We start from the raw sequence: 27,888 nt of genomic DNA, 5'->3' as shown, positions 1-27,888 counted from the left end.
GGCACTGTCAGGGTGGGATTAGCTTGCATGGTAAGCACTAATCCATGAGACAAAAGCATCCCAGGCAAAATAAATCTCCCCCTCCTCTGCCCATGAGTCTGACACTGAAGTGAAAGACAAGTTCTCCCTTCCAAATCTATGCCCAAGTGCAACACAGGAAGCAAGGCTTTAGAAGAAATATTAAACCTTTCATCAAAATACACTGCAGTAGTCTCAGTGCCCACTGCAGCTGAAGCCATTTCTGTGTCATGGTAGGAGGAAGGGGCTGTGTGGAAGGGCCCTGTCTGAGCCACTCTGCTACACAGGTCCCACCTGCCAACCCCCCTAATTAAAGAAAAACAAAACAAAAAACCCAACAACAAAGGAAAAAAATATAAGTGAGACTGTGTTAGCAGAACCTTCTCCAAAGGATGTGAGTGAGCTGGTCACTCTCCCATGAGCAAAACCGCATCCCTACATCTGAGGTGGCTGAGGATTACAGCTGCCTCTCATCCTGGCAGAGACAGCTGGAGAGTGATGTTATCTCACTGTCTGCACTCAAACCCCCCTCCTCTCCATGCCTGGCCCTAGGCAGCACTTTCTGCACTACTCCTTCAGCTTCCAGCAACAGTAGCAGGGAAGCCCTGAAAGGCAGGACCTCCTCAGAACGGGAGAGTTAAAAGAAGTCACAGGCAGTTCACAGAGGTAATCCTACCTGGCTGATAATTAGATAAACCTAAGCTTATTAGATGAGACTGAATCTATTTAGAGAAAATCATCTTAAAACTGAAGAAGTGACAGCAAGGAGATGGAGTGTGACAGTCAGTGCAAGTAGATTTGGAAAAAAACTGCATTTTGCTCAGTTAAAATTTGTTAAACAATGTTTTGTTTAGGCTGTTTTCTCTACACATTTCTGAAACCCTCAAAACTCGGTTACAGTCTTGGTAAATACAATCTCTTCTTCAATCTCAGCTGACATCCACCAGTTCTCAATGCTAAAGGGCTGGTGAATAACTGCAGTTGCTGTTACTGCAATCGTTCAAAGCATCAAGAATTTACAATTTTTCAATGCAGTCAGAAAAACAGAATTTGGGAAATTGGAGGAGCACTTCAGCTGCTCTACTGACTGACCAAGAAAAGGTTCATTCATTCTGTGTTAGTCATTGTGTTAGGTTGGATGCATATGGAAATAAATAAAAAGAAAAAAGAACACAAAATATTCTACAGATTCCCACCCCAATCACCAAATAGGTCAACAGTGTGGAAAAAAATAGGTCATTAGAGTGGAAGAGAAAAGGAATGATGCCATTTGAGTGGCATCAAAAGGAAGAACATGATGCTCGCACCATCTTGGACAAACTCCCCTTTGTGCAGCCTGTTACTGTTGTTCTAAAAACCACAGAGCCTGAGCAACATCTGGGGAATCCTTTTCTGCTACTTAAAAGGATCTAAGTAAAAATCCTGCTTGAAGGATCCTGACCTTGACTGACTGGTTCTATCACATCAGATGAAGATGGTCTCATTCTCCAAAGGCTATTTATAAATCATATTTCTTGAAGTTGCATTACAAAAATGCACAAGCATGCTAAACTGCTTGCAGGACTGAGGTGTAAAGGCAGCACAAAGCATTGCCTCTGGTACTCTGCTCTTCATACATTACCTTTATTCCCTGCCACTGGAACCACATAAAACAAAGGAAGATTCAAAGATGGGGAGCAGGCAGTGTTCATACTAATTTTTACAACCTGGCTTCAATTTAGCCAAAAATCTATCAAGCACTCAAAATGCCTCCATGATCTTATATTCTGAGACAGACAAACTAAGGACAAAGATTAAAAACCTCAAGTCACAGCTAAGCAAAGACTTTCAGTAACACATAAAGGAACAGACATCTCTGCTATTTCTGTTTTGACAGTAACCAAATACAGATAGGTAACTACAGAAATGCACAAAATAAGTAGCAAACAAAATAAACCACACAGATCTGCTCCAAACAAATCTGTCCTTTTGCTGCCTAAGATAGACCTAGAACAAAATTTTCATTGAAACAGATGCAACTTTCTTTATCATTTTAACAAGCATTTTGATTAAGCAAACACCTGTGAAATAAAACCAGTATGACCAAAATTATGTGGGGTAGGATTTTTTAAAAATGAAAATAGCAGGTTTTGATATCCATTTCCATTCTGGGAGACACTAACTTGCCACTGCAAGTTTCTGCAGCATAAAGAGACAAAGATTTATTCAGCATAAAATGAGGTTAAGGACTTAATCTGGGCTATAGGAAACAGAGTTTATTCATGTTTCTGCTTGAAGCAGAGAATCTAGAGATTTGAACATGAATCCCCAAAATCAAAGACTATCTTTTGGGGTTCCTGACCTTGGTGGGTTGGTTCTCTCCTGGTTTTCTCTGACTGCTGATCTACTATCAGGTCACAAACATTAGTCAAACTTCATTTCAAAGTTGTCAAAGGGGATTACCATAGGAAAACTCCAAGCAAAAAAACCATGTGCCTTTTCTGGATTGTTTACCTAGTCAGGCCAAACTTTAAATAAGATAGAAGAATAATATAGTAAGAACAATCAGAAGAGCTGCGACTTCTGTAATGTACACAGTGCAAAAGTAATTCAAATTTGAACTATTTTAAATTTCCACAATGAAAGCAGAATCACAGGTTATTTCTGTCCTCGAGTTTGGATAAGGGGAGCTGAAGGCCAGGGGTACTCTGCAAGCTTTATGCAAGAACTACTGTTTTAGAGAGCATGGACTGCTCTTAATATTTCTTTCCACATTTTGAGTATTTATAGACAACTATAATCAAAGTGAAAAAGGCTGTGCCAATGGCAATGTAACCTGCACCTGCTGGCACAAAGGCCCTAAAATTTGTCATACTTCAGCAGAACAAATATCTATTATTTAGCAATCAGAACTAAAAATAGCAAAAATAGCATCTCCCCATTCTATGAATAGAGAAACAAAAAGCAAAAGTGAATTACTCTAGGTCAGATGGTTTGTTGGAAATATCACCAAGACAGAAAACAACTAATACTAAAAACACCATTTTAATTCTAGAAAGCAGCTAATAAATACATGTGATATGCTTTATCTGAGCAGAAGCAGGAACATATTTAATGTGCTAAACAAGCCCCAAAAACACATGGCAGCTTTGTTCTGACAGTGCCCAAGCACAGCTGCCAAGGCCTCCTGGAGCTTCTGCCTGTCTCCTCCAGGGCCCAAGATACAAGTGGCACCTTTGCTGCCACGGGACCAACAGACACTGCCTCGGCACACCCCACAGCAGCTCTGCTTTCCATCAATCCAGCACTCTCTCACTAGCACTGACCTCTTTTCAGAGCACTAAGGAAAGAAACCTTGGCCTTCTTGCTGAGTGATTATATGGAGCAAACAGTTTTAAAAATCGGGTTCAAAAGTTCACTTCGTATGTGGCTACAAATATAACAAGTGAAATCATAAGAGAATCTACTGCTAGACATGTTTACTACAGTTAAAAAGCTGTTATAATGAATTTTTAATGACTGTTTACACAATTCTTGCTAATTATCTTTTTTGGATTGCACAGCACACAATGATTTTCTTATGATCTCCCAGAAAGTGACAGTATGTCTGGATGTGAGGGGTGCAGTGTACCAAGTTGAAGGCAGGTAACTCTGGACTCTCCTATGAGCAGTTGCAGTCTCAGAGCCCTTACACTGCCTGCTTCCCACAGCCCTCTGCCATCACCTCTGCCTCTTCCTAGAGCTCTCCCTGCTGAACTGGGTGAACTTGGCAGCCTAGGAACATTTGTGTGCAGCTCTGCACACAGGGGCTGTGACTGATGCTACCAAAGGAGGGATTCAGAGCTACACAGCCACAGCCTTTCAGTTTAACGTGCTTTCAGATTCTCTCTTGCAGCTCACAGCTTTCCAAAGCACTTAAAACCACTGAAACAATTTTGCCAGAATTCAGCTAAATTTTGATTTCCTCAAGCTATTCTGATCTTGGATTTTTCTTTTTAAAACCTGAACAGCATTAGATCTACCTTTGCTAACCTAGAGTGGCTTTTCCACTGTTGACACAACTCCTCTGAACTCATCAGCAGGACAGACAAGGAGGCATCTGGAACAGAAAATTAGACCATCAGGACACTGCTGTTCCATTCCAGGTCAAGCCATGGAGACTACTTTGTGTCCAAGACTTCTCTGCCAATCCAATGGATGAGACCTACCCAATACCCTCAATACAAACCCTACTTCAGTAGACAAGGTCCATAAATCTGCAGACTTTAATGCAAAAATAGTCCTAGCATAATTCCATTTTCTTAAAACAGACTGCCAAAAGTAGATGACTGGTTAGCCTCCTACTTATTTACTCCCTCTCCAATGCTTCTTAGAAACACCTACCCCAACTCCCATTTTTTTTCTACAGAAATACCTGATGCTAAGAGAGTTTTACAAATGCAGTTTTGCAAACTGTCCTTTTACCACTGAAGACTCACATACAAAATTAAGATCTTAAGGTACCTGCTTGGTGTTCACAAACGTCAGTAAGGAATAAAGGGGACCAAAATTACATTCTGTATCCCTATTCCCACTGGGTGCATCCAAGAACTTTTAAACAGAGGTTAAATGTGGTCCAAAGTTTGTTTGAAACACAGGTAAAGCTTTAAATCTTATACAATAATAAATTAAAACATTTTATGGCAAGACAATTCAGCACCACCTGAGTTAGCCTTTGATAATGTGACTTCAAGGAGTATTCTTTGTTAGCTCAGCCATACTATTTGACAGGATCCAGATGGCTGTCTGTGACACTTTTTTGTCTTATCCACTGGTACCTCTGGATGAAGTGCTGAAGGCAGCAAGTCAGGATAAGCAATCCCATCCTAAGATTTATGAACTCAAGACTCTGATTTAAAAAAACTTGCAACCCACTCACTACTAAAAAACAAATAAAACCTCTTTCTGAACGAGTGCTTCCCAAAAATAATCTCTTATCACTGCCTAGATCTGTTATTTTAATGCACAAATGAAGATTTTGCAATTCAAGAGCCTTTCCCGCTCCAAAAAACGATCCCTCAGCCCTAATCAGCACAGCAGAGCTAACAGGACCTGTGTGTTGCACATTTCTGGGAAGGTACCTGAGATGGTAACTAATTTTGATCACATTTAGTGGTAGTACCTTCAAGTACTGCTAAGAAAAGGCTTCATAATAGCTGTCAGTCTCCAGAGCCATCTATTTTGGTCTTGCAGCTCATTAAATATTGAAAAGCATTCTGGAGTTGTACTTACCAAAATGCAGTCCACTTTAGATTGTACAGTTTTGCTAGATGTGAGGGAAGAAAGAGAGAAGAGAAATACTGAATTAGTCTAAAATCAATGACAAAAACATTACATATTAGAATTTCTATCACTGCACTACAGGCTTGATATCTTACTCTGAAAAATCCTGCTATCTATGGAATAACAGTCAGCTATTTTTCTACAGAAAGTCACCCAAACTCAACTGCTCGCTAGAACTCTTGCTGCTGGTTCTTTTACATAAGAAATGCATTTTTTAAATGAAATACCATTGGAACTATTATCCCAAGCTATTATCCCAAGCTGCAGTGCAGCCAGGATAGATGTCACTACTTTTATTGTAGCTCTTACACAATTCAAATGCATTTGACTTGTTTATCTGTAAACACAATTAACACCCCCTTCTCCCCATGCTTCAGTAAATCCCACCACTTCAAGGCATGGATTTCCAGCTTTCCAAAGAGCTGCTACAAGGCACACAGCTGTTATTCCACTGGCAACTCTGGACTTTTCTAAGTTAGTCTCTCTACCTCCCAGCTGGCTTATTAAGACTCGACTGGGTGGGGATTCAATAGAAATATGCCAGGAATGACCTCAGTGCATGTGCCAAGGCGGGCAAACAGTATGGAACTTATTATACTTCCTATAAACACACCCATGAGCAGCTCTTGTGTTTTTAAGGGTGCTGTACTACACATGCTTCCTCTGACAGTATTAGTTGAAGGCATTTTATCACTGCTCTGAAGAGGAGCAGGTTTCCCATACAGAAAACCCTAGCCTGAGCACGTACTGAACAAGCATCAAACAATTATTTTTTTAAGTTCAGAGAGCAATTATTTTCTTAGTAAAAAACACATAATTCAATCTCCTTAAACAAAAAAACATCTCATGGAAGCTATTTTACTTTTGTACAGATGCTAAAAAAGCTAGACTGTCAGGCAGCTGATGGATCTTCTAAAACTCTAAGTAAGAAACAAGCAAAACAAATGGCTCTAGTGTCTGGTGGTGATAGGAACCAGCATTTATGTTCCATCAGATGCCCAGAGGCAGGAGTTTGGTTGCCTTGCTTGTTACACCACCTCCACTTTGGAACACGACAGTCTAAAAATCTGTTTTGTAGAGGCTGCTAACACTGATGCCCCTTCCCATACAAGAACCACTCAGGTTACAGTGACAGAATACAATAAAAGCTTTCAACAGGTAAGAACGTCTGACAAGTTCACTGAAACAGATCCATCAGCAGACATCCATTTCAGCTGACTTTGTGTAGGAGAAGCCTTCAGGTGGCTATACAGGAACACCAAGGAGACAGGAGCAGAGCTGCTGGGCATTTAGAAGAACAGGGAGTGCTAAGGATGGTAATACGGAAGTTTTGCCTTGCTTGGGTAAGATGCTCACATATACTGCAGCAACTGAAGAAGGGAACCTAAATGTCATCTCACTCATCAAAAATCACCATCTTACCAGAAAAGTCAAAGGACACCAATCATGGAAACCTGCTGCTGCTGCATGTTGCCAGTGCATCTGACCCAAAGCTGAGCAAATTGATGGGGACACAGCTGCTCCAGCAGCACTTCTCCACCCCGGACTCCACCACTGCCTCCAACCCTGAGCAAGATCTCACAGTCCCTGTGCTGCTACAGATCAACAGCCTCTCCTACAGAGCAGCAGGCAACAGCAATCAGGCATCTGGACCCATTCCTGTAGCCAAACCTCCTGTACGGCTCCATATGACAGCTCATGTAGAAAGGGTTCTTAGAGGGCAAGGGGAGGCAGGGTACAGACATAGGAAACAGCCCAAACACAGCCTCTACAGACAACACCATGCACTGGCTTTTCAGGAGAGCACACTCCAGCCAGCACAGCTTCCCTTCTGCCAACCTGAGCATCAGCATGCCCATCTGCATTAACATCTTCTTCTTGCAAAGAGAAAGAGGCAAGTTGCCAGGAGGCAGCTGGGCAGGAGATCCCTAGAGCTGTCCTTTTATCTCCAAATATCAGTCTGAGTCAGGAAATGTAAACTCTCAAATTTAGTTCAGGCTCTTCCAGTTGTGACCTCTGCTCCTACAGCACTGATCACAGTGCTGAGAAGCTGCAGCAGAGAAGCAATAGCAGGGCCAGGAAATACAGCCTCACTGTGTTTCCTTTTTGTAAACTGGTGGCACAAAAAGGACAGTCAAGTTCACGTCCTCCAATCTGCAAGCAGATGTTGTGACATTTTAAAAGGCAAAGGTCCCACTGCTGCAGCAGGGATAAGTGTGATCTCTATTTAATAAACAATTTTTCCATCTCCTGCTCCATGCTCTTGAGTATACTGGGAGGACATCTTTAAAATTTGTTAATGGTAAACTGAGGTTTCTTTCTTCCTAACCAGAGCACAGGTAAATGTTGCTTCATTTTATAAAGCTTGTGCCTAATGACAAAAATGCTTATTTCCCTTCCAGTAGAGGCAATCCAGTTCAAGCAATGGCAACCCTGAGGAAAAATGAGCCCTTTGACTGGCACGGCCTTCTCATGGTCCTGAGCACTGCACAGAAACACTCCATTTGGTGACACTGCAGGATACACCCCCAGCACATCAGGAGACAGAAGGACAAGTGACAAAGGTGGCAAAGCGAGAGACATCCCAGTTACACCTGCCACCTTCATTTATTTTGCCCCACTTCTCTAGCAGGACATACATGCTTTGAAAGCTGAAGTTTCATTTACAAGTAAGTCAGTCTGCTTCTGTCCCTGTCAAATGCATCCCTTACCTAATTACTACTGCAATTACAGTGCCTGCAACCAGCAATCCCAACAACCAGGCTGAATCAGGCCCTACACAGAGCCATTTCTAACATCTGGAGGCCATTACCCACATATTTTTGCTACCCGTGAGCAGCTGCAGGAGAGCAGCAGGAATTATGTTCTTTCTAATGAAAATAACCATTTGAATCTATTTGGAACCTAAGCCCATTGGAAACTCAGAAACTGCACCTAAGGCCCACAGCCAGCACTGCCCCTCCTGGAGGCTCACTGTGATTCACCCCCACCTAGAAGCACAGCTGGTGTTACTCTCTCTTTCACAGCTCTTCAGGATGACAGTCTCCCTCAAGTTCAACTAGTTCACTTACTCGATAAAAAAATTAATTCAGGCTACTTCATGCAGTTTTATCCAGGACAAGATTCATGATTCTGGGGAATAGGTGTGTCTTGAGAGCAACAATAAATGTGGCTGCTTTTACAGCTGCCTTGGATTTGCCAACTTGTGCACAATGATCCAACACAAGAACCATGGAGCATAAAATTTTATATCAAAACCTTGTATGTGCTCCTCTCCAATCAAAAAATACAGACACTATCCCAACCACCAAGGAGGCATTTATTCAGTGGGTAATACTGAATAACAGTAACAGAATAACAGAATAACAGAAACAGCCATCCTATTGACTGTTTCAAAGTTAAGGCACACAAGTGACTCAAGAGGGACGACCCTGTTGTACCGCCTAAAGCAGTGCTGAAAAATGTCAGCTCTGCTCTGAACACCACCAGTGCAGATCAACCTGGCTACTTCTGGTCACTCACCCACCAGCCAGTCAAAAACATGCACCCAGCTTCTACTAATTAATAAAACAGCAGAGAAAGGAAGTTTGCCTAGGCTGTGCTTGGAGAAGCAGCACAGGGCAGCTCCCTGAAAAAGCTGCTGTGTCTCATGGAGAACCCCAGACCCTACAACTTCCCAGAGAACCATGTGTTGGCTGTTTTGGGTCTGCAGCAAAGAGCCTTACAGGAAGGGCCAAGACCTCTGAAGGATTCTTGAAGGTAAGTTTCAAAGGCTGCAGTGATTGAAACTACTAAAGGCTGAAGACAAACTCCTGAAATTATCTCTGGGAGAATGAGTTCAGGAGAAATCAGATGAAAGTATTTCCTCAAACTCTTCTATCTTCTGCCAAAGTGTGCATTTCTGTTTTCCCTGCCCTATTTATGTATTTCTGCTCAGAACAGCCCTGACTTGGCATGGGCAGAATGAGGCGTGTTCTCTTCCCAGGTGAGCAGCTGAGTTTACTTTGCACTGAGGGAGAGAGAGGGGAAAAAAGCAGAAGAATAAGGCAAGGAGATGCAATTCTTTTTTCTAAGTGGCATAAAACCAGATGCTGCCAACCTTCCTCTAATTAAGCAATACTTTACTATCAGGAAGAGGCAGCTGAATTGTACTGAGCAATATGGGACTATTGTATCACCAGAAGTGGCAGAATTCAGTTGCTCTGAGCACGAGTACCTCCTTAATGTTGCAAATAAGAGAAGCCATATAACCACAAGGGATAAGAGAATCCTTATGTTTGTGAGACCAGAAAAAGGGAGGTGGCTGGGAGTAATAAAAGAAAGCCCTTGAATTTATCAGCTACTGCCTGGTTAACCCTGAGCCTTTCCAAAGCCTGCACAGCACTGAACTAACCCTGAGTAGCTTTGCAGCCGAGAGCATTCAGCCCCCATGAAAGGCAGCAGCAGAACCAACGCTGTGGGAGCACAGTGAACACCCCCCCTGCAGCACAGCTGCTCTCCAGGGACACACATCCAGAGCCTGACACCGTCACAGGGGCTCCTGGGCTGAGTCCCTGGCAGAAGGGGGACAGCAGGACCTCTAGGACATCGCTGTTCTGCTCCACCAGGAGAAACCACCCAGCCCCAAAAGCCACACAGGACATGGCTCTTACCATTCCGACACTGGCAGAGGACTCATCCCTCAAATGGAGGAGGATGTCAACAACAGAGCCAGTTCAACCAAACTCAGCAGACAAGTGAAACTACAATTTGTTGTGCAGAATTTAATAATGGTTTGAGCAGGTGGTCACATGTGGAAAGCCCAGAGTGATTTTGTTCATCAAAAGTTTGGGGCATGCTGTGAAATTGCCACAGATACTCTGTATCCCATTCAGCCCAAGACTGCAAATATTTGCATGAACTGAAACATCCTCCAGAAAACAGCCTCTGTACAGCTGTGTTTCATGTGCACGGCACTTATTGGACAGCCTAGCAAAAACATTAATTAACTGCCAGACCATAATGCAATTGATGAAAAGAAACCACTTTCCATCACTGCTCCTAACTGAGCCTTGCATCAGGAAGGCAGGGCTTAACTCCTGACCAGACAGCAAGGGCTCCCCTCTGCAGGGTCCCAGTTTCCAGTACTAGAGGATTAAGTTACATTATTACCCAACATGGAGGACTCACAGCAAAAAGTTGCAACTAAAATGGAAAAGCCCAGCGTGCAGTTACTTACCAGGAGCACAGTTACCTAGTTATTCACCTCAGACTGCAAACCATCCTCTCAGCCATCTGAGAGAGAAAATGTTTACAAAGTTATAAAGTAAACATCCTTTGGAAAAACGGGAAAACCAAAAACCCACAGGGACTGTTCAGGCCACGGGACACAGTTCTGAGTGGCTCATGTGCAGTGCACACAAGCCTGGCAGAGCTTGGTGACACTGCTGCCCTGGTATTTTACTCACACCTGAAAACAAGCCTTCCATAAGAGAAGAATACCCAAGACAACACTTTGAACTGTCTGTCAAAGGAGGAGTGTCTTGGCCACACATCCTTTCAAAAACTACTGCGATCTGAAAAGCCTCCACTTCCCACCGCACCAGCCGTTCCCCCATACCATCCCCACAGGCTGTTTGTCCAACTGCCCAGCAAAGGGCACAGGGGTACTCTGCAAGGGCTGCTCCTGTCGGCAGCAGGAGCACACGAGCAGCACTGCCAGGCACGTGTCTCCCAGGCACAGGAGGCACTTGGGTGTTGACAGCACCCAGGAACTCCTCCTCCTGTGCTGTGTCCTGCTGCCCCTTTCCCTCTTGCAAAAACCCACTTCAGCTCCCAAGGAAAACAAGTCAGAGTCCACTACAACGTACCAACAGCGACAGCTTTGGCAAAGTCGTCTTTCTGAAAACCTTGTTAAAATAGGGAGGGTCATAATTAAACTGACCATATACCCTTTTGGAAAGATTCAGTCTGAATTCCACTACTCTGATGACATCAGGTGACATTTAAAAAAAAATACCTCTATTTACTCTGTGTGCTGTGAGGAACCACTCAATAAAAGGATTACCAAGCCCATTACAGTAAGTGGTACTATCAGAAAGGTACTATTATCACATCCTTACCACGACAAGCACTGTGTCCCAGCAGTGCCTGCAGCAATCAGCCCTTAATTCTTAATCTTACTGAATTAATGCTTCTCTTTCTTAGACTAACAGCTCTAAATATATCTTTATATAACCTTCCACTCAGAAGCACAAAGAAATGTTAAACTGGAGCCAAGGATCATCTAAGGAGAAAATTATGAAACAGCCGCCTATGTGTGCTGCTACTCAACATCTTAACATATGCCATGTTACATTGTCTGGCTTGGCTCACTGTGATAAAGAAGTAAAATGGCTGTAAAAGCATTTCAATTAAATATTTAGAAAGCAAAGCTGCACAAGGTTGAAACTTGTTTGAATTAGCAAAATGACGACTATCCATACTGCTCAGCTAAAGCCGTAAGAGCTCTAGCACAGGGCACCGGGAAAGGAAAGCACCCCCCAAGCATAGCCCTGCACCCCAGAGCCAGGAACCCCCTCCCATCCTCACCTCCCACCCCCGGGCATGCAGCAGGCAAAAATCAGGTGGCTTCTGATGCCACCTAGGGGCTCTGTCCCTGCCTGCACTGCTCCCTCCCCCGGGAGAATCCAGTGTCGTGCCCCTGACACCAGGCACTCGAGCCTCCCACAAACACAGGCAAACAGTGGCAAAACATTTAATGCAAGACAAATTAGGTCTTTCAGGATTCAAATGCAGATATATTTTTATTCCATATAAAAGCCACAGGGACCACAATTGCATCCTAAAAGCACATGAAGTATCACCATTTCCCTGAAGTATAAAAATAGAGGAAATGCAGAAAAGTGTCCAACTCTCAGGGCTCAAAAAGTAAACAAAGAGAGAATTCACCAACTGGTAAATATTGTCTCTTTCGGTCTGAAAGCAGATTCCTCCTCAATCCCAGGCAAACCACCCTTCTCAGCAAAATCAGGAGGCAAACGCTCAGCAAGCCAATAAAACTGTGCAACAAGAAGGGTGAGCTGCAACTACTTCATCCTCCCTGTAACCTAATCCACTCCTTCCACTCACCAGAGAGAATAAGCTAAACCAGTTTTCCATCAGACATAAGAAGGAGCAATGCTATATCACAGTGCTGAAAAACAGTGGTTCAGCACACCTTGAAGTTAATGAAGGTTAAAGTGTGTCAAACATGTGACTTCAACACTTGTTACTAAAATAAATGCAGTTAAAATAGTTCATAGAGAATAAAAATTTAGTCCCTTCACCATTTCTGACACTATGATCATTTTATGAGTATAAATAATGCCAACTATACAAACTGCTGAACAAAGAAGGAAGATGAGGCCGCTAATGAAATGCCCAAGTCTCAAATGCAGCCCATTGTAATGAACTGCCAAGAAATAATTAGGCAGCAGACATCAGAGTACCTATGTCTGAAACGTAGGTCTATAAACATCTCTTTCAGCTCTCTGAAGAAATCTGGTTGTATTCAATGCTAAAGGCCTGTTCCACTATTCTTAAAATAACTGGGAAGAACTTGCAACAACCACACGCTGCCAGGTGCTCTATTCCAAAAGGACAGTCATTTAAGTTTCTGGTGTTGGGGTTTTTTTTTTTACATTTATTTAAATTCATTATAATGCCTTAAGTTACTGTAATGAACTCTGAGAAGAGACAAAGAAAATGCTTTTACACAGCTCTCACCCTGGTTCTTTCAGCACTGCTCTGAATTAAAATCAGTGCATATTGTTACATTCAGGCAGGAGGTTCTGTTCCAAGGATGCAGTGCCCTCTGTACAGGATGTGGGAAGATAACTTGACTTCAGAGGAGATGCATCCTGTATTTATTACTCATGATCTACAATCTCAAAAAAACATAACTAAAAAAGATTATTTCAGTAGAAATTTAATCTCAGGAATATCCCACTGAAAGCATAGAGATGGAAACAGTCACCAGACACACAGGTTGTGGCTACAGAGCAAATCATCCATTGCAACAACTCACATATTCCACAATGAAAACTGCTGGGTTTTGAAACTAATTAATCAACCTTTGGTTGCTTCACAATCCACGCTATAGATAGCTGAGAGGTCTGCTGTGCTATTTTCAGCCGAGGTCATCAGAAGCCCCATCACAACATTATTACTTAAGGGTCTGAACTGGAGGCACTGGAAAGACAACTATGAGGCACTGGGATTTTACACCAGCCTTTGTCCCACATGGCTCTAAGAAAGGATGCCTAGCAAAACTAAGGGGGTGACACTCCTCAGCAGAACTTAAAAACCAAACAGGAAATTCAGTGCATCTATAAAACACATGCACAAAATCGTTTCTCTTCCATGCCTGCAGAGCCAACTAGCTGAGGAGGAGGAGGAAGGCAGCACCTTGCTGTGCCTCACAGCCTGGCACAGGTCACACACCTGGTCCTCTGCTGCCTTTCCCTTGGGAAATGGTGGCTATAGACAGCTGATGGCAAAGCAAAATAATATCCATGTGAGAAAACAGGAAGAGTTCTACACTCTGCTTACATGTAACACACACCCAGAAATGCACAAATCTGCACAGTGCTGTGTTTACTGCACACAGCTCAGAGCTCAGCTGAATGCAGCAGAACAGCTCCCAGTGTCAGCAGCTCTGCAGCAAGGCTTTCCCACCACACGTGTTTCCCAGTGCTGGCACAGGTGCCCCGATGGCAGATTTAAGCCTGCTCAAAAAAACTGGGTTTCTTCTTCTTTATTTCACATTATTTCCTTCAACATTTTCAAGACCTACACCTATCCTAGTTATGTTCTCTTAACAGAATAAATTTGCCGCTACTGGTTGTACCTCTTTATTCCCCTATTCATTTGATACCCAGGGGCTGTCATCTGGCTTGTAGTGCCACAACCCAGTCCCATCCAAGCTCTTCTGTGGCTTTATCCTGAGGGAGCAGATGAGACCCCCCTGCCCTGCAGAGCCCCACACGAAAGCCAGCACGCAGACAGTGCACAAAGCCATTCCCTCCCCAAAACCTGCAGGGCCAACAGCTGCAGGTGTCCCACTGCCAGCCTGGAAATGCCTTCCCAAGGCGCTGACATCTCGATGCCCCCTGGGCCTGGCTCCCACTGGGAAGCAGAGGAGCAATCCAGGGGCTGCCCGAGGCCTTGCACAGACACTGCACTGAGGAGGCCCGGCTTAACCTGCAGGGTTTCCCTGGCACACTCTTTGTCCCTTCTCCATGCCACAGACATCCTTCTCTCCCCTTCCACATTGAACAGCTCCCCCCGTAGGTATCAGCCTTTTTGCAAACAAATTCAGCTTTTATCCAGCCCTCTCCTCCCAAGGCTGCTTGCAACACCCTATTAGCCCTGCTTCTGCCCTGATTTCTGCACACGTGCACTCCTCCTTCTCCTTGCTCCCTTTTCTCTCATGGCTGCCCACTACCCAGCTCCTCCACACCCTTTTTTCCACTTGAGGAACCTGTACCCGATTGCTGACTCCCATGGAATGCAATTCTTGCAACCTCTTAGGTTTCCCTGTGCTGAGTAATGCCCTGAGTATCTACAGGCACTCTCCAAGCATCTGCCTACTAAAAGGGTCACTCACTTCTTTCCTGCTAGATGGGCATGGCTTCACTGCCATAGGAAAGGCAACTTCTCTCCAACTTGTGCCATGTTGCTCACCGGCACATCCCAGAACTCTCACCTGTCCTTGACTTTACCATCAGGTGAAAATTTAAAGCTGAACACATGCAGGATGAAGATGGCACTGCTGCCTGATGGTGACCATACAACCGCCCATCTCAGAGGACTTCCCCTTGTTCAGCTTCCACAGGTTCCTTCAGGCATCCATCCTTCAGCCTTGCACCTGCACCGAGGCACTTCTCACTCGCCTCTGCTCATCAGCTTCCACCCACTCTAGACACAGAAGCTCTCTGGTCTCTGCAAATAAAGAACTGCAAGCAGCCAGAAGACTCTTGCATATCTCAAAGGTCAGTTCACTGAATGCTAAAGCAGTGAAACTCATCAGCTTTCCATACTCTGCTTCAGGGGGTAGAAAAAATAATCTATGTGGCACCTTTTAAAATGGTTTTAAACCCTAAACTAGGATCTTCAGAGGAGTTACAAACACATGCTACCCCAATTCTTAAGGATTTTATGAAAAGAAGTTTAAACACAACTGCACTCACTCCTAGGTGGAAAATTAACTGTGTCCAACAGGTACCTTACATGGCCTTGCAGGGCAGGACTGGCTGCTCCCACCTGGATATTGTTTACAGCTCTGGGGCTGCCCCCACCAGGCCAGCCCAGCTCCACAGCAGAGCACAGAGCTCCAGGGCAGCACTGCAGAAGCTGCAGTGTGGGGCAGACCAACACCAAGCACTCCACCCCACACACTGCCTCCTTCCCTGCCAGGCTGCCTCTGCAGGGGCGATGGCTGAACAAGTGAGTCTAGCAGAACACTTAATCTAAAACCTGCTCATGAATGGAACTGATGAACAGCAAGCATCTGACCAGCATTTAATACCCCTTTAATACAACTTTAGGGTTCAGTTCTCTGTCCTCAGAACAGGGAACAATGTGTGCAGCCAGTATGTTGCCTTGCCATCCTACTTCTACAGGCAACGAGGGGGACAGGATCTGAAAACCCAACAACTTAGCTGTTTTCTTCTCACATAAAACACCTGCTTTGCAGGCACAGCATCATCCACAGGTATTTTGACACCTATTTCAGAAGTTTTCATATTATCATGGTTTTCTTTTGAAAATGCAGCAGAGGGCATGTAACCTGTCCTAGTACCAAGTACTGAAGCCACAGCCACACATGCCACTGAGTTTAGCACCCCATTCAGAAAATTTACAGAACACCTGCATGGATTCATTACTCATAGCATGTATATTCTAACCATCCCAGGGAGCTGCACAGTTACACCACAACTTACTTAGTAAGAGTCAAAATCAGAAAAGGCTGTGCTTGATTAAATCTATATCAGATTTCAGAAAAGCTGCACTACATTTCTGACTTTCCAAAAATCATAACAGCACAGAATTATATTTCAGATGTATGTAAACAGTTCTACACAAGTACTCTCCAGGGTAACAGAGCTGTTGACATTCACCTGTAGGCTACCACACATTTTCAGCATCTAAGAATCCACTGAATTATGCTTCTGCAAAAGCTTCATGCTAGTGGTACCCACAACTGCTTGTCTGAGGGGTCCTTCCAGAAGCAGACATTGTTTAAGAGCACTGCAGAATTGATCAGTCTGGATTTTCATTCCTGTGAATCACACCATGCGTAAACATTGCAGCGGGAGAGCAGATGTTCACATTACGAGAATGAAAATGTCCTTTCCTGATTAGTAACACAGTTTGATTTCAATTTTCACAGTGAACTATATGCTGCTTTGCCACTCCTTTGCTCAGGAGCTGAACTAATCAAGCCAAAACTGCAACTCACCTTTCTGGGTTTGACAGATTCCAGGAGAATACAACACACTCAAAGCTATCTCCAGATCCTACACTGGGCCTCAAAGCCTACACTACTACTATTTAAAGTACTCAGCAGTAACTAAGAACTTTACTAAAGTGACAAGAATCACTGTGAAGTGACAAACAACAATTATTAGTCCTGCACTGCAAACACTTACCCATTGCAATTATTGTCACCCTGAACAGCTGGAGCTACTCAGCAACAGCATCCCAGGGCATACATGGGTGACTAAATGTTCACAGAGGGGCTTCCACACACAGAACCACGCTACACATGAGCTAAACTGTGTTTTTCAATTAAGTTACAAGTTTCATCAAATTGATTGTACAAATTCATAGTGAATATGAACCCACATTCCTACCCCCTCCAAGAGAAGGAAGCTGCTAGCAAGAAAGATGCAGTCCATGCAGACATGTTCCACAAAAGCTAAGTGGGGACTGCCTAAACTCACTGGTAGTAAACAAAAGTATTTTGTTTTGTGCTTATTCTTAGCCTTAGAGCTCAAGACTATTATGATTTTTTAGCTGCTATTAACCAAAAACTGACTACTTCAAGTATATTCAGGCATGGATCTACAGGGTAATCAGACAGCTGGCTTCTACTCAGAAGTAACCAATAAGGCAGAGGTGTCTGGATATCTTCATGGATCACAGACTTAATTATACAGGTTACCACACCTTAAGGGTCAGCATTTTAGCTTTTTTTTCCATGATAAAATGATGCTCAAGATTAATTTTTAACTGAAGATTCACTATAAACTGCATTTAGACAAACTTCTGTCCAGGTAATTAAACACACACAAACCACCAGTATTTCCAAATATTTTATTTGATTCAACAAGCTATCTCCCAACAACTAACAGATTATGCTCAAAATATCCTTTTCCAGGGATATTTCTTGCATTTTAAAACTATACCTACCATTCCCATTTCACTCACTTGTTGAATGGAAGAGGCATTCAGCTGCCATTTAATTTCACAACTTTTTAGGAGTCCGTGATTGAACTATACCACTGGAATCAAGCATAATGAAGGTAATGCTGTAGACCAGGCTCCTAGAGCCAAAAGCAGGCTTAGCTCTTCAGCAAAATGTGGTTCCAGGTGTGTACCTTCCAATTACTGCCACTGAGTAACTTGACTGTCTTTTAAATATCAACTAATTAATTTAGTTTATATGGCCACTAATAGCAACTGTAGGCTCTCATCATTTATCATGCCAAAAGGCTTAAAACAGAAAGAAAATCAAACCATAAAGAAAACTGACCAACCTTTTATACACCCTTAATGAAAGGAATTTTGTCACCCTTTGTCAGAGCTTGGATAAAAAGTTTCTGTGGCACAGGCTGACTCCTGCAAAAATAGTTCAAAATTATTTTTAGCCTTTTCTTCAGACAGTCCCATCACAGCAGAAGGAGCTGCAGCTTTCACCAAGGGCTGGCTGGCCTCACACAGCTCCCAAGTTCCACAGATGCAGCACGAGGAGCAGAGAGCAATCAGGACCTTGCACAAAGCATGTGAACCCAGCTCGGAGCAGATGATGCCAAGCACCCACGAGCACAGCTCTCCTGGGCAGGGCCCCTGGGTGCTCTTCCCAAGAAACTGCTGCCCACACACCCCCAGCACACACAACAAACTGCTGCTGCCAGAGGATGTCCAGCACTGAAGCAGACACCTCGAGTCTCAATTTCAGATTGCCTCCAGACACCTCATTCACACAGCATCCAGAATCCCCCTGCAGAATTCTCCTCCTGATCCAACAAGCACCCAAGCCTCTCAAGTACTTTTCTCCACTGAACTAGCAATAAAACATGGTTCTGAAAGAAGGAGTTGTCACATTTTTTTCAGAGCAGATTAAAAAACAAGACTAAAATTCCATCCACAAAAAATATTAAATAAATGTTAAAGCTCTTCAATTTAGAGGCCTTCAAAGAGTTACCACTTGAGGTACTAAGTAACTGCCTTTCCAGTCTGTATTTTAATGTAGCAGTGGTTCTTAAGAGGAAGGCAGAAGGCACCCAGGAATATTTCCACTGAAGTCACAAAGACTACTGCAGGTATTTTCAAGCGATTTCCGAACAAGGGCAAGAAGGAGTCCAAGGCAAACACAAGAGAACAAACTGCCCATCCTATTGTCCAGCACACTTTTCTTACACACTAATTTTTGTTTGTCTAAAGGATGCTTGCGTTGATACTTACAAGGCAACCTCGTTCATATTGAGAAAAAGTTCCAACAGTTTGTATCGCTGACCACTTTAAAAACAGTATAATCCACTCCTTTATTTGCAAAGCCACAAACTGCAATTTCTACTGTCCAGTGCAATCTTTTTCACCCACAGGTGTTCCAACAACCTTATAATGGCACTTAGGAATTTCTGACTGAAAAATACAGATTGCCTGCATGCCTGTGAGGCCATCCATCAGAAAGGACAGCCATCCATCATGGATCTCGACATTTAACCACAAATTTCCTCTCGAGGGAGATACAAATATGCCTCATTTTATAAACAAGTTCTCCCCAGGAACAAGATTTTCTTCCCAAACTTGAAGTACCTGACAATGGGCAAGAGATAGCACTCCCAGCCAGCTCCAGGGAAAAGCTGAGTGGGACTTACGGCAGTGGAGGAACACAGGTGCACCCCCAGAGAGCCATGGACACACATCCTGCCCTGGAGCAGCCAGGTGCTGCCCGGCCAGGGTGGCTGTGGCTTACAGCTGCTCACACAGCCATGAGGACAACGCCACTCACCGGCTGCAGGTCCCCAGCCTGAGCCACCCCCATCCCCACTCCTGCAGCAACACCCGGCCTCCTCACCCTTTGACAGGTACAGTGTCACCACAGCAACCACAGGCAATTAAAAAGCAGCCACAAGGAAAATATTTGGGAAGTTTTGAATGTTTTTTTTTCACTGTCTTAATGACTAAACACAAAACACTGGGCAGCTTACTGAAAGCCTGTTGATGGCACAGCAGCTGATAACAAGCATCCTACTTGGTGAGAGATAATCCTTTTTCCATTAAATCAAGAAAGCATTAAAATTGAGATACTGGCTAACTCCATTTAGAACAAAACAAAACAAACCCTCAAAATTGCCAAAGACAAATGAAACACCCCGAAATATCCCACCACTTCCAGAATTTTTAGATTTAGGGGATTCTTCTCACTGGCTTGAAAGCACCAATTTGTGCTGGCCTTTTGCTCAGGCTCTTGCTGGGTGACAGTGCAATCACTGCTTTTTCACCTATTCAATTTACCTTTTGAATCACCTGCTGACAGCTTTGTAACACACAGTCCAGCATTCTACCTGGACTGCTCCAGAGGGAGGGGAAGCTACCTCCCTGTCCTCATTGCCACAGCTTAAAAGTAAAGAGCTCCTTATTTATATATAAGGTTTTGTAATATTAGATATTAGAAAGGCTTGAACCAAAAATCCAAATTTGGATCCTGATCTGAATTTTGCAGCTCTGGCCCTTCTCCAAATACTTCTGTTTGGCAAGCAGCTGAGTAGAGTAACAAGAGAAGGCAACATACATAACTTATGGGATCTGTATAAAAACATTAAGCTCAACCCCTGCTCTCAAAACTACACACATACAGAGAAAAAGACTAACAAAACCAGCCCAAGCTCCAATTAATTAAAAGACATAACAGTGCTTCAAGATAAGTCTGATCACCCCAACCTGAGCAGTACTGTCACCTCCCCCAATTACACAGTTTTCTTCTGATTAATTTATATTGTATTCAGAAACTTTTAGGGGAAGTTTCCTAGTGCTCTTTTCAGGTAGAGATTTGGATTCCTACCTGCCAGTGGCATACAGACACATGTAAATAATGCAGAACTCTCCAAGCAACCCAGCTACAGAGGCCTGGGGTGACAACCCTGCAATTCTGTGCTTATTAAGGACTCATTAGAACTGCTGCACTGAACCACAATGTCACACCATCTGACTTGCTCCAGTGAAGAAACTCCTGCAGTGGAAATTAAAATGTTTGTGAAACAAAGAATTGCGTATGTTTAATGCTGTGAAGTCAACAATTGCATGCACTCCAATGAATTCCAAGTGAACAACAGTAAAACTTATCCAAATCTTTTATTACTTGAATAGTGCTTTTCTCCCCATATAGTTTTTTTAGATTCTATTGTTTCAAGAAACAAAGACAAACAAAACCCACAAACAAGAGTGAAAAATCCACTCTTCCTAAAAGCAGGTTTATAAAGACCTTTTTTCTGCAAAGCTATTCCCTCCAACTCAGAGCCACAATATTCAATAAAACCTCAGCTCCGCTCTCCAAAGGTTACATAAAGGTCACCATTCATTTTACTCAGGTTTATTTTCTAACCTTGTAAAAACGCCTGCAGACCAAATTGGCCTCCACACCTGCTGACCTAGAAACTCCACCACAGTGGTGGCCGTGCCCCGTTTTGGGAAGCTGCTCCTCCTCCCACGCCGCTGGCACTGCTGCCCTGCCTGCTCCTGGCACTGAGGCTTCCCCAACAGCACAGGGACGCACTGCAGAAGGGACAGCCAAAGCTCCTGAACCCTGCCTTGGTGAGAAGGAATCCTTCTGGGGGGCTTCCCCACAAAAGGAGAGTCCTGCACACAGGAATGTGTAGTAACAGATAAAGGGTGTACCTGGCCCTTGTGCAGAGGAGTGGAAGGTCTCCAAACAAATCATGGAGGCCATCTCCAGGAGAAGCTGAGAAAGGGACAAATGATGTAGGATTTATTTTGCCCAATTCAAGAGTTTTGCACCACAGATGGTTACACCCTGGTTTAAAATTTGTTTGCAGTCAGAAAATTCGGCACATGAAGTGATGGGATGGACTGTTTTATGGAAACATCTTTCCTAGGAGTTAGCCCTCACCTCAGAAATGCTTTTTTTTCCTCCACAATAACTACATGGGAACTTGTACAGAACCAGGTGGAGTGAAATGAAACAAATTCCACTTTCTGTTCCTATCCATTTGGGGAAGCAGAGTGTGAAGGAGAATGACAAGCTGCTAAATGCTTTGCCCCTAGGAGGAGTGACCTTCCCTGAAATCACCATGAACTACTCTAAAATATGGTCCAAGGTTCAATTTTTTCCTATGTATTTGACTGCTTATACACCATATCAGGAAACACATTCAGGACAGGCAAACCTTACCACCACTTGGAATCACTTGAACCAAGAAGCCACAGAAAACTGAGTCAGTGACAAGAAATTTTTGCAGTTTTACACCCTCATAATCTCTCAGCTAAGGGGCTCAAGGTACTTTTTCAAAGCAGGTAAACACACTTCTGATGTTGCATAGATCAAGTGAAATAAGTGCAGCCTGTACACCTGTCAAAGACAATTATTTGATTTTCCTCACAGAAATCTGCAACTGAAGAATTATAACCTGTGTTTCCCACCTCCAACAATGAATTAACCAGGATGAAGGAGGGAATGATGGCTGCTGCATTTTGGGCTGGGGTCACAGAATAACCACAAGTATTCTGTAATCAGAGGAAATCTGGAGTTCTCCCAGTTTTGACAGGCTACTTAACAAAATACTGAAGGTTATGTTAGAGTTTTTTTCTCTTACTTCCTGTCTCCTTCTCCCAAGCTACAAGAAAGAGAGAAAATGCAGATGGATTTACACATTAATCCAACCTGACTCAAGAAATACTTGTTTTAAAAAAATACATACAGAAATTTCAACTGCAAAAGAAAACTACCAAAAAGGTATATCCATCTGCATTTGCTAAAAGCCTGAAACACATGCCCCTCAAGCTTCTCTCTTCATTGCCAGGCATTTTAATAAAAATATCAAGTCAATCAATATTAATTTTTATTAAAAATATCAAGTCAATCATTTTTTCTGCTGACCTAACTATACAAATAAGTAGCAATTCCTATTATGAAAAACCTCAATGGCATTTCCCAAGTTGCAGAACATTTGCTCTGCCAACAGCTAAGTGACGATCCACGCTTGCTGACAATGCCTAATGAGGAGTGATGGATGCAACTGCAGGAGGGAGCAGGAATGTTGTAAGTCATAAAAAAGAAAGGAGCCTTCCAAAGATTAGCTGATTGTAACACCAATGGATTCTTATCTGGTTTTCTAGCACAATAACAAGAGTCCAAAAGTAACAAGGGCACAATTCACCTCCTACTCCTTCTTCAACATGAGACAAACTGGGCATTAGGACACAATTTCAGCACCACCCAGACTCACTCATGTGGTTTTCCAGCACAACTTGTAGCTAGAAGAGCAATTGGAGGACAAAAATTATGGGTCTGAAATCCACATCCAGCCTGAAATGGCTGCAAATGCAGTGCTTTGTTTTTGCCACTCCACACTGCCTGGTCCTCAGCTTGTTTTACACATGAGACACTAGGGCGGAGAAGGAGAGAAATTAATCTCTCAAGCAGAATTGCCATATTCAAATCCTAACAGATGCCTTTAGGACAAAAAGAGCTGAGATGCAGGCAAGGTGAAAGAAGCTGGGGCCAACCCATGCACAGATGCAAGCACCAGATTACTATTTACAACGGTAAACAAGTGCTCATTGCAGAATCATCACCAGTTATTTGCAAAAGTGAAGTAGAAAACAAACCTGTCTGCTCCTTCAATGTTCACAGCTACCGGATTTTGGATTATTACAGTGAGCAGAGGGATTAAATTGCCTAAAACTGTTGGTCTTTTTCTTTTATGCCAGCAATGACAGACCCTCAGTTGACACCATCCTCCCTTGGCCGTCTCAGCATCTCAATCCTCGTGCCACGCTGCTTTTACATCCCTACTTCACTGGCTGTCTTCAGCTGTAAGATATTCCTTGGCAAGTCAATGCAATACTGAGTAGACTCTGTCTTCACCACCATATGTTTGGGTACAGAAACATCATATACAAATAACACACATTTGGTAATACAGTACCCTCACCCAAAGAAATAAGTGAAACCCCATTAGTCTATATGCTCAGACAGCTGACTAGGGAGGTTTTCCCGCCTCGGGCTCCAACGTCTGGACAAAAAGCTATTAATAAATATGAAAGCTTTAACCAATCTAAAGAGAAATAAAAACAGGCAGATTAAGGCCCAGTGTCCAGTGAAGACCAGGGCAATTTACAAACCCGCCCATGCTGACACTAATCAGCCAGGCTGGGCTCCCAAAGACGTGTTCTCTCTGTCTAGACTTCTAATCCGTCAATGGGAAAAGACATGCAGTATTATTTCTGCCCGCTTCACCCACACCGTAAGAACACATCCAACCGCCTCAGCAACTCACACACGGAACAAAACCAGACACCACTCTGCTGCATGTGCTCCAGTGGGGCAGCCAAGACACAAATACAGATAGACAGTGATGAGCTTCAATTACTGTAACCAAAGAGCAGTTAAATACCTGTATATGATGTTGTAATGCAAATAAATACTTCCTGATTTGTTTTTAAGCACAGCTAAGGCACTCTTTTATCTTCCCCTCCTCAGCTCAAACTAGTGGTCACCTTATATGCCAAAAAACATCCCAACCAAAAAAAAAAAACCCAAACACCAACAGACTGGACACCAAAAAAGCGTATTTTTAAGTCTTCAGTACCTATACTGACCATGCCTAAAAATGTAACCAACAGGGCTTAAACTATTGTTTCAATTTAAGGGACTCCACATGTACACAATTACTTAACATGTTTTTGTCAAACTACATTTTAATTTAATAAACAGTGTAAAATAAGTACGAGTTGAGATAATTAATAGCTCATTGTCCCACTCGTGGCCCGCATCAGTCTCTATATTTATATTTGTCAGTGAAGTGGAGGGACAAGCACAGACTTGTTTGTGATCCTCAAGTCCAGTATTTACGTAGCTGCTATATTTTGCTATACTATTTTCACTGACAATACAATCTGAAGACTGAAACCTTTTAAAAAACCAACCAAGCAAAACCTGTAACAAACACAATCAACTAAAAACCTCCATCCACTGTGTACAAACACGTGTAGGAAAAAAGGAGGTGAGGGGACCACAACAGAGAAGAGTACTGAGCTGGATGTGCTAAATCTGCTGGGAAGCAAAGGGGGAACTGAATGCACCAACCTGCCAGCACATGCAACTGCACAGCACGGGAAGAGGGGAGGAAGAGGAGGGAAGGAGAAAAGAGGAAGAAGCTCTGCTCCGTACATTACACCTCATTCTGTTAACAGCAGTGCACTGCCATTTTCACCCTGGCCTTCCACAACCTCCCCTGTTGTTTATCCATCACCAGCCCCAGTTTGCTGCCAGTTCAGGAGGAGACTTTCCACTGTTTATTGGGGCGCAGCGTGCACAACGCCCCTGGTAGTGCTCCTCATCCCTGCTGCGCCCAAACAACCACCACATGTCCAGGAAGATGCAAATTCACATTAAACTCCGACCTCAAAGGAAGACTGCTTGATCACAATAGAGAAATGTAAGAGTTGAAAGCACCAAAAGAAAAGGTTTTCTTGTAAAAAATAACTTTATCTTCAAATACTGCATTTCAACAGCACAACCTGCAGGGAATGGATGCTGCCTGAGAGCAGCAGGGAAGTTGAAGCCCGTGCAGAAGCAGGTAGCCAGGAGGAACACCCTGAAGGTGAGGAACGCCTGTGAAGTACCAGGAGACAGGGCTGCAAGGTGCTGGGAAACCTCTGCCAGTCACAGGCACTTGGCACCAGGCAAGCCACTGACCCCGGGAAAAACGCTTCATTCCTTTGTACCAAACATGGGCTTGGGCTATTCACCAAGTTCACCTGAATCAAACAAGCAGTTTTCATTTCAGAAGCTAACATATGTGCTCTTTTTCCTTGAAAAAGAAAAGCCACAATAAAAGCAGAGGTTTTACTTAGTAGCCATTTTGTCTTCAACTTGGACATGATACCTCCTAATCTGAATGCAATGTAAACATGCTCTCCGAGGCTCATTTCCAAAGAGCACGTTCATGCAAAGAGAAAGAAACATGAAAAGACCATCACTAAATACTATAATAAATTAGGAGGGTGTGAAGATTTTATGATCCAAAAAGACAGAAAATTCTGCAAATCATATTCCTTCTTTAGGTCACATTACAGAGAAGACCAAAACAAAAGGTAGCAAGTGTGGATTAAGGAGAATGAGCTATTATTTACTGTTTAAATAAATAAAAACAAAACAACAAACATCCCAATGATAAAAGCTATTTCAGTATGCCATACAATAAAAAAATCTGAAGGCAAAAAATTATATTTGGATGCTCTTTATTTTCTAGCGACATCCATTCAAACCACACAATCTAACTGTAATATGACGTAATATGCAAGCTTGATCAGTATGTTTTTATTGGGATGAGTTTATGTATAAAATACACATGGTGTGTGTGTATATAAAGGAAAACATTACATGAGTAACCTGTATTTACAACTCCCAACTTTCAGTACTCTTTACCAGTGCCCTCAGCCAAAAGCAGCTTTTAAAAATGTACATAAAATACAAATGCTGCAGGTGACAGCCTCTTGCAGATACTAAAAAAAAAAAAAAAACCAAAAAAAAAAGAACAACAACAAAGTGCTCTATTTGCACCAACCTAAACTCGGTTCACCTCGTTCCCCCAATACACATAAAATAAAATTCTTAAATAAAATGCTGGTTTACTAAGAAATTAAATGTTCGGGGGAAAAAAATCAACAAAAAATAACCTGGATTCCTATGCAGAAACTTGAAAACCATCGTGAGCTCCAGCCAAAACTGCATTTGAACTGCCTGACTAGGATCTCAGAAGAGCAGAGGTTTACGGGAGGCTGGACAATCGCACCCTTCCTGCCCAGCTCCGCATCCCCCGCTGCACCAGCGCCGTGCTGGGCGCTCATGTGCGCGCTACAAACACGGCCGGGAGCGCCGCGGGCCGCGCAAGATGCGCCGGGCTGCGGCGCCTGCGGCAGGTGACCCGAGCCCACCGACCACCGCAGCCGGGCAGCGCCGCCGCCCGCCCGCACACGGGGCTGGTCCTGCCCGTGCGGCGTCGGCCGCGGGCACGGCCCGGCCGCGACCCCCGCCCGCGAACACGCGTGTGCTCCGCGCTGCCCGCACAAAGGGGCCGCGCCCCCCCCCCCCCCGCCCCGCGCCCGCGTAGCCCCCCGGCCCTTCCCCCGCTCCCCCGGCCCGGGGCCCGGCCCTTACCAGATGGAGCTGCGGATCTTGTGCTGCAGCGCGCTGGCCTCGCCGCCCTGCAGCCCCGGCACCAGGGCCGGCAGGGCCCCGCCGGGCGCGGGGGTGCCGGCGAGCCGCCGCGGCGGCTGCCCCCCCTCCGGCTGCTGCTCCTCGGCCATGGGACGCGAGCGGCGCTGGCCGCACTAGGCCTCTGCCGCAGCGCTCGAGTGAGTCGCCTTCCCCCGCTGCCCGGGGGACATCACGGGCGGAACCCGTCCCGCCGCTACGCCGCAGGATGGCGAGCCCGGCCCGCGGCTCGGCGCATGGCGCCCGGCCCCCGCCGCCCCCGCGCAGGGTCGCTCCGCGCTCCCCCGCCCCGCAGCAGCACCTGGCCCGGCCCGGCCCGCCCCGCGCCGCTCCTCGCCCCGCGGCCGCCGTGCCCAATCGGCCGCCGAGTGCGCAGGCTCGGCGTGCCCGACACACGGGCCGCCCCGCGCCGCCGCCGCCGGGGAGGGGGCCGGGGCCGGGGCCACGACTGGGGCCGGGGGCGGCGAGCGCAGCCCGAGCGGGGGGGAGGCCCCTCCGTCAGCCCCGGGACCCCGGCCGCGGTGGGAAGGGGTTGGGGTGCGCCCGGAGCGGCCCGGCGGCGCAAATAACACGTGTGTGTGTGCGTGCGTGTGTGTCCCCGTGTGTCACGGCGCACACACCGTGCGGCACACGCTGCTGCCCCGCTGGCCGGGCGCGCCGCAGACACGTGAAGGCGCTGCGGCGGCAGCAGCATTACATCAGCTGCGGCACCGCGGCCGGGTGCGCCCCGCAGCCCCCGCGCCCGGCCCGCCCTCCGCCGCGGCTCGTAACAAAATAACAAGTGCCGCCGTGCTCACATGGCGCTGAGGAAGCCAGACACCGGCACGAGCGGCGCTAGGCCGGGCCGCTGCTCGCCCTCA

The 27,888-nt window shown here is 44.8% G+C and overlaps 1 protein-coding gene across 1 annotated transcript in view; it reads right to left on the bottom strand.

The window, feature by feature from the left end:
- RFX7 (regulatory factor X7) overlaps positions 1-27,229 on the bottom strand; it is a 47,906-nt gene extending 20,677 nt beyond the window's left edge. Inside the window, exons 1-2 of the mRNA XM_084213835.1 lie at positions 26,972-27,229; positions 5,269-5,302 (exon numbers count right to left, since the gene is read on the bottom strand). Coding sequence (XP_084069961.1) covers positions 5,269-5,302; positions 26,972-27,120 — 183 coding nt within the window. The 5' untranslated portion in view covers positions 27,121-27,229. The remainder of the gene's footprint in view (positions 1-5,268; positions 5,303-26,971) is intronic.
- Between the last annotated feature and the right edge of the window lie 659 nt (positions 27,230-27,888).

This window comes from Fringilla coelebs (genome assembly GCF_963513975.1).
Source record: "Fringilla coelebs genome assembly, chromosome: 12".
Classification (NCBI taxonomy): Eukaryota; Metazoa; Chordata; class Aves; order Passeriformes; family Fringillidae; genus Fringilla; species Fringilla coelebs.
This window is presented reverse-complemented; position numbering and strand designations above follow the sequence as displayed.